The following is a 13,184-nucleotide window of genomic DNA, read 5'->3' on the forward strand; positions in this document are numbered from 1 at the left end:
CTACCTCCGCCCGCGTCACGCGGCGCTGGCTCTGCAGTCACGTGCCGGGGGCGGCGGCGGCATGGCGGCGCCCTATCGCGCTTCGCGGAGCCGTCGCAGAGCGGTGACGCGGTGGCGGGGCGCGGGGAGGATGGGGCTCTGAGGGCGGCCACCGCGCCGGACACCCCGCGCCGCGCCGAGCGGGAGCAGCGGGTGCCGCGCCGGGGCTGCTGGGCTGTCGCGGGCCCCGCCGCCGTCTTGAGAGTCGGAGGAGGCGGTAAGGAGCGCGGGGAGAGGGCGGGCAGCGGGGCGGGTGGCCCCGGGCTCCGGCCCCCGGCTCCGGCCCCCTCCGGGAGGGCCCGGCCTGGCTCGGGGCTCCCGCGGCCCCCTCACGGTCTCCGGGCCTGGCCGGGCCGCTCCCGCAGCCTTTCCCGCGCAGGGCGTCGCCGGGATCCGGCGGGCTGCGCCTGTAGGCGTTCTCCAGCGGGGCCCTGGCCGGTGGGGGCCCGCCGTGCTCGGCGCCCCTTTGTGCCCGCCGTCCTTGGCAAGCAGCTGCGATCCCCTCGGCCCGCGCCCTCTCTGAGGCGGCTGCCTGAGGTCGCGCTGCTGGTTCGGGCGCTTTAGCCCGGCTGAAAAGCTGGGGTTCTGCAGCTGTTTCGCTGGTGGTCCGGGCGAGGGAGGCTTTGGCCCTACAGCCTGGCACCTTCAGTGGGCGTGCGGCGGGAGCCTGCGGCCTCGGCAGCTGCTGTGTGCTCGGCGGTGGTGGAAGCGGCCGCTCAGAGTCATAAGGATAGCAGGGCAGGAAAATAATTTTCTGACAGCGAGCGAATTACCGAAAAAAAATAAGGCAATCTTGAATGGAGCATACTTAGCGGTAAGGATGAGACTCAACGCTGCACAGAAGGGCTGAAGATGCCTCCCCCACTCCCTTTTTTTTTTCCTCTTTTGTTTTTGGTAGTTTCATCTAATTTGCCTTTTAGGCTAAGTTTGTCTTTTCATTTATATTATTTGTAATGGTTGGTTTTCTGACTTGTTTTTTATGACTTATTCAGGGTTTACTCTAAGTCTCTCCGATAAGTGTGTTCCAAAAACACATCACAGATCTACAGTGTAAAGTTTCAGACGTGAACACAAGTTTTGTCTTTATGAATTAGGCTTCAGGTTGATGATGTTTGTTTTTTGTTTTTCTGAAAGGAAGATGTGGAGAAATAAAAAACGGGATTTTTGAATGCCTTCTTTGGGTCTTAAGTACACTACCAGAGGCAAAACATTTAATAGAAAATTTGGAGAGAAACTTCATAATGTTTCCAACTTCTGGTATGTGTTTGCTGTCAGTGGCACCTTTTAGACACCATTATGTGCTTTAATATGATCTTTCTTTTTTCCTCCAAAGGTAGTGAAAAAGAATATCAAGATGAGTAAAAAGCCTCCAAATCGTCCTGGAATCACATTTGAGATTGGTGCTCGTTTGGAAGCACTGGACTATTTACAAAAATGGTATGGAAGACCCTGTGTAGTGTTTGCCAGCAAAAAGATTATTTTGTGTGTATCATATGCTTTGATGCTCAACTGAAAGTATAGTATGTCTACTAATTGTCTGCTTTACGTAAGAACTTCATAACTTTATGGATGCTTTTTTAAAAAAACTTTTAAGATGTAGGAATATACTCTCTCAATCAAATCAAACAGCACTTTTCTATGGGATCTGTGGTTTTAGTTTCTTGTGAAACCACAGTAATTAAAGAACATTTCTAGAGTACGTCAGTGTGATGCCCAAGATAATCAGATGTGTTATAGCAGACTTCTGTGACTGAAGACTAATTTTGTTTTAAGTTTGAAAGTATGTGAGTAGATTTTTCTATTCAATTATTGTACCTCATAGGATTGCAAAACTAGTTTAAAAAAGGAAAACATCCTTAATCAGAGTTCACAGAGCAGGTAAGGTATGGTTGCATCAAACAGTTGGAGGAGTAAAGTGCTTAGAACTGTGACTACCACCAGGTGCTTTGTAATAGCTGTTAGTATGAAATGGGAACCTGTGGGCACAAGGATGCTGCTACGCTGTGTATATATTGTGAAAAGAGTTCTTTAAAAGATAAATTCTTAGTCAAAATTTAATTAATGCAAGTAGAGTAGTTTTGTGGCATATGCTGACCATGCTGTTTCAGTTTGGAAAAGGTCTGGTTAATAGTTGGTGCATCTGTCCAAAAGCTTTTTCTTAACTGCCAAGCATGACTGGTTGACTGATTAGTACTAGGGAAGTGTAAAGGCCTGTACCTACTGTTCTGATGCGTTTTTGGAGAATGGAGCATCCTAATGTTCTGATCCTGCTAACTCCAAATTATGTGATGAGAAGACTGTATTATTTCCATGATTACTCCATGTCTGTATAAAAAAGCTTAACTTTTTTTTTCCTTTAGGGTTTTAAATACAGTCAAACAATTTGTCTTACTAAACAGTCTCTGAGGGAAAAATAGGCTTTAAAAACAGTTGTTATTTTTATTTGTTGCTGTAGAACAATTTCCAAATTACTGATTTTATTTTTTTAACTGAATGCCCAACAGCAACTATAGCTGAGAGCTTGGTATTTTCAGGCAGAATAGGGTTTATTCTAAATTTTCTAGGAACTGATTCACCATCTGGACTATTGGATAGAATAGGTCAAGTTTTACATGTGTGAACAGTGATGCCATATATAGGAGCAGAAAGTTAATATACAAATTTTGCATTTGTAGGATACTGGAAACAGGGCTCTTTTTCAAACAAAATAATATTTGTGCACATAACCAAAAAGCTTTTTAGATAAGAGCTACTGTTATATTGTTTTTAGGGTAACAGGCTCTTAGCTGTGTAACTGTTGCATAAGGTGGTGGTGGATGCTTTTTAAGTCCTTGCTATATATGTGCACTATAGGCATTCCCCTCATCTGCGTGCGGAAATAAAACATATCTCACAAAAAAAAAAGTTGCTTAGCATATATGAAATCTTTGGGTTTTTAGTAAAGCAAAAAATGAAGAATAGTAGTATTACTACAAGAACCAAAGTGAGAAAAGCATTTGCTCAAAAATAACATGTAAAAAAGGGGGTTTGTTCTTTTTTTTTTTTTTTGGTCTCCTGTTATGTTGAGATCCAATGCTCACAAAATAATAAATTTTGAATAATAATCTTTTCTTGATTAAAGAGCATAATTATTAAAGTTCTGCATGAATTTTGCTTTTGGAGACATTTCTACAGCATGTAAATTTTCAGCAGTTGCTGAAATTTACCTAATGAAAATTGATACATTGAGTTTCTTAAATTTTGGAGATATTGTGTGTCTTCACTGTTAATTGTTTTAAAAAAAAAAAAAAGATTTTGCAGACATTTTTTGGGTCATGATCATGTTTGGTGTATGTGAGTACTGAACAGAGGAAAGCATGGACAAACTCATCAGTAAAGGCAGGCTGTCAGAGAGACTTTATTTTTCGTGTTGTTTTGCTTTATTTTGGAGGTGATCCCAGTTGCTTCATTATGAACTGAAAAACATTGAGTTACAGGGGAGATGACCTGAGCCAATGAATTTTTTTCACTTGTTAAATTTTAACTAGCAGAGGTGAATTCATTATGAAATGCAGCTCTAAACAAAGTCCACGTGATCATCTGTCAGCAAGTAGTAAAGGAGGTGGGATTGACTGATAATAGAAAATTACTAGATAGTCAGGGACCTGGAGCATAAGACCCATGAGGGTGAGGTGAGTAAACTAGGTTTGTTCAGCTTGTAGGATAGAAGACTTTGGGAGACCAACCAGCAGGTGTTCAATACCTATGCCAGTGATGAAGACTTAGACAGGCTCTACAGTACTGTATAGTGGGAGGATAGAGATGACAGTAGAATCTGAAACAAGGGTTTCAGGCTGGGTAGGTACAAGGAGAATGGTTTTCCTCATGAGGACAGGCAGTGGAGCAGGCTGCCCGAAGAGGTTTGTGGAGTCTCCAAGGTTGGAGCTTCTAAGACTGGACTGGATAAAGCTTTGGGTGACCTGTTGTGATTCCGCCAGTGACCCTGCCTTGAGTGACTGGAAGCTTTCTGAGGTTTCTTATAATTTCATAAATGCTGATACCTGATATCTTACAGTCTCATAAACACTGATACATGTGGGCAGCTACTTATACCTCTCACTGACAAAATTAATGAAACAGTGGTAGAACTGTGTATTGTAACTATGTGTCGTTTGTAAGAATGGTTCTTAGGCTGATAGCTCCTATGAAGTAATACACAGTCTGTGTAAAGCAGATGTATTTAATAGTAGTTATTTTTTTTCTTCTGTTTTCTTGTGATTTCAGTTCTCTATTGATTGTCCCATAAGTTGCAGGTATTGCCTTCAAGACAGTTATTTTTTCTGAGACCATCATGTTTGTTAATTGTGTGTGAAAAATCTAAGCTGTGAATTACATACCATTGAAAATACAGGCATGTGGCTCTTAAAGTTCTGGAATGGAAAAAGTCACTAAAATAAGTTAATTGTCAGAATAATAGTGCTTTGAGTTGGCATGTTTTGTTTTACTTATTTTTTCTAGTAGCATAAAATCATAAACTCTCTTGAGTTGGAAAGGACCATTAAAGGTCATGTGGTCCAACTCCTCTCAATGAACAAGGACGTCTACAGCTGAATCGTGTTGCTTACAGCCCAGTTCAGGCTGACACTGAATGTCTCCAAGGATGGGGCATCTACTGCCTCTCAGGACAACCAGTTCCTTACCACCCTTAGTGTTATCAAGTTTTTCCTTATGTCCAATCAAAATCTCGCCTTTTTTTAGTTTGAAACCACTTTTCCATCACAGGCAGCCAAGGATACAGTTTCTGGGCCGTGAGGGTGCAATACTGACTCCTGTCCAGCTTGCCATCCATCAGTACCCCCAAGTCCTTTTCAACAGGGCTGAACTCAATCCTTTTGTCCCCCAGCTGATAGAAGATATTGCTGAGACCCAGGGGCAAGACCTTGCTCTTGGATTTATTGAAACTCATGAGGTTCACCTGTGCTCACTGCTCAAGCCTGCCTACGTGTCCCTGGGTGGCATGCTGTGCCTTGGACTTGTCAGCTGCACCACACAGCTTGGTGTCCACAGGCTTGCTGAGGTGAGCTCAACTGTGCTGTCAGTGTTGCTGATGAAGATATTAAAGAGCACCAGTCTGAGTACTGACCCCTGAGGAGCACCTCTTGTTACTGTTCTTCATCTGGACATTGAGCCATTGACCCCTGGGTACCGTCTTGTAACCAGTTCCTTGTCCTTTGAACGGTCCACCCATCAAATCTGTATCTTTCCAATTTGCAGAGAAGGATGTTTTAGGTGAGGAGTCTGTGTAAAAAGGCCTTTCTGAAGTCCAGATAGATGATATCAATGGCTCTTCCTTATCCAGTTACACCATCATAAGAAGTGACAAGTTTGATCATGTGTGATCTGTCCTTGTTGAAGTAATGCTGGTTATCCCGTATTACCTTTCTCTCTTCCATATGTGTTACTGTAACTTCCAGGAGGATCTACTCCATGATCTTCTTGAGCACTGAGTTGAAGCTGATGGCCTAGTAGTTCTCTGAGACATCCTTTCTACCCTTCTTAAAAATGAGTGTAACATCACCTTTTTTCAGTCACCAGGGACTTCACCTGATTGCTGTGACTTTTTAAATATCATAGAGGGTGGGATGCATCTCATCAGGACCAGTAGGCTTATGGGTTTCTTCAGGCAGTCACTAACCTGATCTTTGCTTACAGCAAGAGGGGCAATGCTCCCCCAGTTCCCCTGAATGGGGAAGGATGTATGAAGGAAGAACACATGAAGGGAAGGTTCTTCCTCGCTTTAGGAAATGTTAGTTTTTAGACCTTGCTTTAGGTTTCAGTTGACTGGACTACCTGATAGTTGGTTATTTGAAAGAGCAGAAGACTGTTTTGCCAAAACATAGGGTAGAAGATGGGGAGGTAGGAATAGGTTTTGCAGACTATTTAAATACAGGAAGACTATTTGCAAATAGGTCAGAATGGAGCACACCTACTGTTTTATCCTCAATGAGGCAGAAGGAAATATTTTTTTAATAGATTATTGTGAAAACAGGAAGTATGTGTCTATTTCATGTCTTTCTTAGCTGCAAACTTTGAGAAATTGCATAGCATTTTTGCATATGTATTTACAGTTTGAGATCTCTATTTTCCTACTTCGCATGGTAATTTACTGGCTGTTTGTTACTTTTGAAGGGGCAAATGTAATATAAAAATGAAAAACATTGCAGTTGTGGCTATTTATTGGTTGACTGGAAAAAAATATATTTTCTGGAAATGAGAACTGGAAATTTTCACATTATTTTTTCCTGTTTGAATGTTGGAGGAATTTTGTTTCATGATGTAAGTTTTGTAAACCATATACATTTTGCAGATTCACTGAAATGTTGCAGAACTCCTAAAAGTTGGTATCTCTGGAACTTAAGAACAGAGAGCATGGAATATTTAAACTGTCAACTATCAGTAGTTCCCCTATTCTCTCTTTAAAATCAACAACTGGGCAAGACTTCTCTTGTGATAATCTGATATGGTTTCATGCATGCTTGCACACTAGTAAAAATAAAAACAGCCAACAGGCATTGCAGGTTATTATTCCTTACCACAGGAAAAACATTTTCCTTACTGAACTGGAGTGTGGCTTTTTTTTTCTGCACAAGTTCCACAATATTTTAGAGGGTAATTTACTGTTCATTTGCACAGATGGCTTCTGTGCAACATTTCCAGTAGTAAATTCTGCTGTATGTGTGCTCTTGTCTTTTCCACTGTGGGATTGGTGCTGTGAAATGTTACTGTTTACGCACAATTGTTTGTACAGTTGTGGCACATTATGTGGCTTATTTTAGAGGATATTAAGGGCAACATCTTGTTGCTAAATCCATACAATGTTATCTTTGGTTTGCCTAATGATTAGTGGCATGTAGCTTGAGTTGGTAGGGAGATTTGTGAAAATGTGCATCCCTGAGGTCTGGACTTCAGTGCAGGTTTTGGCTTTATTGAGCTTGTCATCACTGTCTTAACACACATTAAAGAAGCAGATTACTGGAATAAAGACACTGTGATGTTGTTACAAGTTTTAGCTGTCTGAAAACAGTATCATGGGCTTTGTTAGCACTGTGTGTATTCCTTAAAGGAAAATGAACTTTGACTTGGATTTACCCTAGTGAGACTTTGTGTTTTGCATCCTTTATTTTATTAATTACTTCTAGCTTTGCTTTCTTTTTATTTTTATTCTCCAGATATATTGGTCTCGAATCTGTACTAGCTGAATTTTTCTTAAAACTATCTTCACTTTTGTACATTTGCCTCTAAGCTATATTTTGTATTTTACTTCTTACTGTTTTCATTTTCCAGGATTGTACAGTCTTCTCATTTTTTTCTGTTTTACTTCAAAGTACAGTTCTCGAAATGGTGATTGTGCTGCTGATGAGCAGTTAAACCTACTGTAGCAAGAGAAATGCTGTAGGACAGTGTCATAACAATTAAAGTATTACTGTGGAAATGCCTAGAAAAATAATTCAGTTTTCTAGCTGAATTTCATAAAATAGCCATAGTTTTGTATCACCTTCTTTCTCGCATTTCATAAAATAGATTTTTGATGTCGTGAGAGAACACCTTTGCTTTTGTTTTTCATTTCATACTGCAGCTTCAGTGCTTCTCATTTTTGTGCTTCAGCTCTCATTTCTGATTGCTTCAAAGTTCTTCTTCAGCGTTTTTCCTTCCTTCAATCTGTTAAATACTTCCTTATATGATCTTTTACTTCTGTTTGGAGCTCTTTCAGGTAATGTTGCTGCCCATACGTTTCCTGTAGTAACTATAAATTTACTTAAGAAAAAAAAAATAAAAATTGGAGCAAGGCTCTTTTCAGTGGTGCTCAGCCAAGACAAGAATCAGTGGGCACAAAATGGAATACAGGAAGTTATGTCTGACCATCAGGAAGGTTTTGAACCATGCTACAGGTTGCCCAGAGGCTCTAAAGTCTGCTTGGAGAACTACAGAAGCTTTGTGGATGTGGTTCTTGGCACTCTGCTCTTCATGTCTCTGCTTGTGCAGGGAATGGAGCAGATGGACCCAGGTGTCCCTTCTGCTTTTTCCTTTGCTACTCTTCCTGCTTATTCTGACACGTCCTGACTAGTTACTTGTCACAGGGCTTGGGAAAGCAAAGAAAGTAGTAAGTTAATGTCTAATAAATCTCTTCAGGGTGGAAGCCTGTAGACTTGAGAAGAAATGATGGTCAGAGACAGGGAAAACCTTTCTTGTCTGCCTTTATGTTCTTAAAACTCTCTTGTTTGGAGTTAAACTGGAATGCTGGTTTACCATAGTGAGATCCATTAAACCAAAATGACATTTTTATGACCTATGAATTTTGCTTTCTGTCTTGGTAGAACATATTAGTTTCACTCTTCTTTTTTATTGTTATCAACTTACTTTACAAGTGAAAGGAAGCTGACCATATTGCTCCTCTGGAAAAGTTCAATGGAATTCTTATCAATGAAAACATTTTTTTAGTCGGGTGGAAAACTCATCTGGAGTTTGGGGCTGAAATGTTGGTTTATTAAAGTTGAATGGAACTAAGTTAGGAACTTAAGGTATTGGCTTTGAAAATGGTTTACATTTCTGAAATATATGATGAAATGATGATTGAAATGAAATAAGACAGTTGATTCTTCATGTGTTCTGGTCCAAGAATGAGATGTGGCTGAAGTTGATGACGTAATAACCTAGAAAATCAAAGAGATTTTTGCTGTCCCCAGTTCTGAAAAGTTTGGGAAGCTGTATGTAGGGAAGCAACTAAGGAAGTAAGACTGGAGAAGTTATCAGGATGAAGGAACAAATTGGGTTTAATGTTTTTTATTTTAATGCCCTTTCCCTTATAGTTGCCAGAAAATTTAATATATTCAATTGGAATATAGTGTTAAAGATTCCTTTTTCATCATCCTCAGTATTTTAAGAGAGAAAATGTACAATAATTCTGTGTTTTTCATTTTAAATGTTGAATGCATTTCTGGCTATTCAGGTGTGCATTAGGACTGGAAATTGATTGCTCAGACTCTGCACTTTTATTATTCCTCAGCGGGGACGTTTTGTTTGAGGAACAGGTTCTCTCTTAACAAAAGTGGAAGACAGCTGTCTTTTTGTGGTGACCTTTCTTTTAATGCATTTTTTATTACCTTTAGGCCACCCCTATTTTCCTCTGTTCTTCTATTATGTTAGCTGTTTGTATGTGAGAAATTGTTTCTAGTTCAGTTGTGTTACCCAGATCATAAACTCTGGAGAAAATATGATATTCTAATTTGCACTTGTAAATTTGTTTCAGTATTCTTGTTTCATGTAGGAGGAACTGATTTCTGCTTCATTCCAATTTTCTCTGCATTTCATACAGTGGAAAGGGATCTAATGAGTTTTGATTGGGAAAGTATACTAAGTGTTTGTGACTTGCTGCCCTGCTCCAATTTTGTGCAATACTTGACTTTGTTGAAACAGACAGATTCAGTAGTTATTGCTGAAGTTAAAGAAATTTGCCGTTTTTTCCTTAAAACATTACCAAATTTTATGGTTCCTGAAATACAAATTTGTCAGAATCTGTTGCATCTGCCACAGCCAAATCTAGATGCCTAGGACTCAGTATGGTTGTCCTGATTAGTCCTGCAGAGTGCATACTACTGTGTTTGCTGAGAGGAAAATCCATGGATTAATTGACATACATATTTTAATGCATGTGTTCTTACAAAATGATGATTGTCAAAAAAAAAAAGTTTCTGTGAATCGAATTTAATGTCAGTGAAACCATTGAAGCTGATCCACAAATTAAAAAGTGACTTAGATTAAGTAAGAGTGTTCTGTTGACCTCTGGGTTTGATTAGTTGCTCAGATTTGTCTGCAATACATGAAATGGCTTAATGAAATATTTCATTTACTAAAAGTAATATGTCCTTTTAAAAACAATTTTATGTTCTACCTATCCTCACGTGACAAAAACTGTTACAGGCTTTTGCTTCAAATAAGCACAGATTTTAAAACTGTTAGAACACAAACTTCTAATGCCCATTTCAGGCAGCTTCAGTCTGACAGTTTCAGACTTGCATCCTATGATAAAGCTGATGGCATCATTGATGTGTATAGATTACTCTTAAACTAATAGTAGGATAACATATAGCATGGTATTTTGTTTTTTTTTTTTTCAGACTTTGAGGTTTCTCAACACAAAATGTTAGTATAACTTGTTAGTATAAGTTTTTCAGTAGTCATATAAGAGCTGTTACATGCAAAACAAACAAACCCAAAGCACGAAAACTCTTGAATATCAGTTTACGTTTATTGTTCAAGGTATCCATCTCGTATTGAGAAGATAGATTATGAAGAGGGGAAGATGCTTGTCCATTTTGAACGTTGGAGTCATCGCTATGACGAGTGGATATACTGGGACAGCAACAGGTTGCGACCCTTGGAGCGACCAGCATTAAGGAAAGAAGGGCTGAAAGACGATGAAGAATTTGTCGTAAGTGGCACATCCATTTTGGTTATCACTTCTTTTGGAAAAATGTGTTACTTGGTTTCTTGCATTAAATCTCTCTAGTATGTAATGTTTAAGTCTTTGTAGGAAAGAGTTTAAGTGCTTAAAATATTAATAACTGTATTTTTTTAAATAGGATTTTAAGCCTGGAGAAGAGGTGCTAGCTCGTTGGACAGATTGTCGATATTACCCTGCAAAGATTGAAGCAATTAATAAAGAGGGTATGTATTCATGTATGGTTCATCAGTAAGGACTTTTTGCTTATACTAAGCTATTGTTATAGTCAACTTAAAACAACAAAAAAAACCCCAACATCCACAAAACAAAAGCCCATACAAACAAATACATATGAAGTTTTCCTTATTGCCTCAATGTGCTGTTGAAAATGTTTCTGTTCTGTCAAATTTAGTAAGAGTCTTTTTATCTGTCTGAAATTAGAGCATTGAAATTTATCCTCAAAGATAAAATGCTAAATGTCTGCTCAGCAGTGGAAGGATATCGCTTGTACAATTATAAATAGAGTGCACTTATTGTTGGTTGGGCTACCATCACTGGATTTAAGTTCTCTTAGTTGTTTCAGGACATGATCTTCTAAAAATACAAATGATTGAAGAAAAAATAATGAAAGCATGAAAGTAAGAGAGCAATGTAATTTAGGTGCAGTACTTCTTAATGGGGCAGTATTTCTACTGAGCTCAAGCAGAAATAAAAAAAGCAAAACAAAACAAAAACCACCTTCTTAAGTTTAAAGCAAATGAGAATTTGATTGTGAACTGCTTCCTTATTGTGTTAGTCTAAATACCTGTAATACTTTTAGTGAATTATGAACAAAAGTGTCATGGCAGTGTAAATGTGGTTGAAACTATCAAAGTGGACAAAGATTGACAAATATAAAAGTGTGGTCTTTTTAGAATTGTCTTTTACTTTTCTTAAAAGTTCTTGATTCTGCTTGTAGATAACATCTTTTTACTTTGTTCATGTTGCCTACAAAATATTTTGATAAAACTTTCATTTTAATGAGTTTTTCTTAACTACCTCATAGTCATTACATAAATCTTATTCTAGGAACATTCACAGTACAGTTCTATGATGGTGTCATTCGATGTCTTAAGAGGATGCATATCAAGTCTATGCCTGAGGATGCAAAAGGGCAGGTAATAATATTAGATATCTTCTTTTTATGTTTCATATTGATTTTTTTTTTTGTCTTGAATTAGTAGAAATGTTATTTGGATAACTAGTTCTAGATTGCAGTCTTTATTCTGGGGCTTGCACTGCCTTGTTTCACCAGTTTTATGGATGTTACTTTAGATTGTGTTGCTCAAGTAGTCCTGCCTTTATTTGAAATGCCTAGCTGCTGTATCCACCATTGCTGGCTTATCTGTTCCAGAGTTTTGTCTAATAGAGTTCAGAAAAGCAGAAACATCCAGAGACCTTTTCCTTTGTCTTGTGGCCTTTCAGGAAAAACCTATAGCTTGTTGGTAGTTTGTGCTGGTGATTTTCCATTTATTTTTATCCTCTTTTTTGCTGCAGGAGTAGATTTTTTGCCACAGTATGTTCTTATTAACATCATTGTTCAGTGGGTTTTTCTCCCCTCTGTCAGAACTTATGGAGTTTAAGACAGATAGGTATTTATCTCTGAACAGTGCTCTGTCATCGATGAAATAGAGACGCTGAGTAGAAGTGGAAGAAGGCTGTGAAGTAGAGGATATGTTTTAGTCACTAGGCATATCTTTACTTGTAAAAGAAAAGCAACATTTAACACTGTTGCATGCTTTCAGTGGAAATGCTATTGTGTTTGTCTTGCATGGTAACTGTAGTTAGTGAAGAAATCACTGAAATTATTTGAAACCAGGATGCAAAAGAAGTTTAAAAAATTATTCCTATTTGTTCCCAATGTCTTCAGAATATTTTAACTTGATGAACAAAATCCATTACTTCATAATTTCTGTTGTTTCTGTCTATATTTTGTTCATGTGATAAAGCAGATGGACTGGCCTGAGAACACTTCTATGTTTCTGGCCTCTGTGTTGCAGTTAGGTGTATATTTGCATTGATCATCTGCAGAAAGAACATCAAACCATTGTGCAGGCAACACCCACAGTATTTAAACTACCTTTCCATAAGGATTAAACTAAAATCATAGTCGCGCTATTAGTGTTTTCTTGCTGCAGTGTTACAGTAACTCTGCTGACCCCCTTGAATAATAATCAAAACAATATTTTCAGTTTAACATTCAGATAGGAAGCTGGAATATTTTGTTTTCCTTCATAAAAAGGCAAACTTGGGTAATGTGGTTGTAAGTGAACTAAAATAGTCCCTCTGAGACAATGTCATCAAGTTCGATACTCTGTCCTATGCTTTATCCTGGGAGTTCAGAGTTACTACTTTGAGCCAAGAGATATTGTCAGTTTCATTTCAGTGGCTGAATACAGGTAGGTTCAATTAAGACCTAAGAAAAATAAATGGGCTGAATTTACACTTGAGATGAATTTAGGATTTTTAAGGCTGTCTTCCAAAAAGTATAGCACAAACAAGTTTTCTACAATGCCGATTGATCCTAGTCTTAGTGTTTTGTTCTTCAAAACTATAGGGAGGTACAAAGCTGTAGCTTTCAAAGGTAAAATTAATGTTTTTATGTTCACTGCATCTTTATGCTATG

At 38.6% G+C, this 13,184-nt stretch overlaps 1 protein-coding gene across 9 annotated transcripts in view; it reads left to right on the forward strand.

The window, feature by feature from the left end:
- The first annotated feature begins 75 nt into the window (after positions 1–75).
- Positions 76–13,184, forward strand: part of PHF20L1 (PHD finger protein 20 like 1) — a 49,334-nt gene continuing 36,225 nt past the window's right edge. For 4 of the 9 annotated variants that reach the window (XM_090138019.1, XM_090138020.1, XM_090138021.1 and 1 more), the window contains exons 1-5: positions 79–256; positions 1,373–1,476; positions 10,336–10,507; positions 10,659–10,743; positions 11,588–11,676. In XM_090138019.1, the coding sequence (XP_089994145.1) occupies positions 1,394–1,476; positions 10,336–10,507; positions 10,659–10,743; positions 11,588–11,676 (429 nt within the window). In that variant the 5' untranslated portion in view covers positions 79–256; positions 1,373–1,393. Of the gene's footprint in view, positions 257–1,372; positions 1,477–10,335; positions 10,508–10,658; positions 10,744–11,587; positions 11,677–13,184 lie in introns of all 9 variants that reach the window. The other 5 variants (XM_090138014.1, XM_090138015.1, XM_090138017.1 and 2 more) reach the window with 3 other exon arrangements.

The sequence above is a fragment of the Phasianus colchicus genome, chromosome 3 (genome assembly GCF_987193195.1).
Source record: "Phasianus colchicus chromosome 3, bPhaCol1.hap1.1, whole genome shotgun sequence".
Lineage (NCBI taxonomy): Eukaryota > Metazoa > Chordata > Aves > Galliformes > Phasianidae > Phasianus > Phasianus colchicus.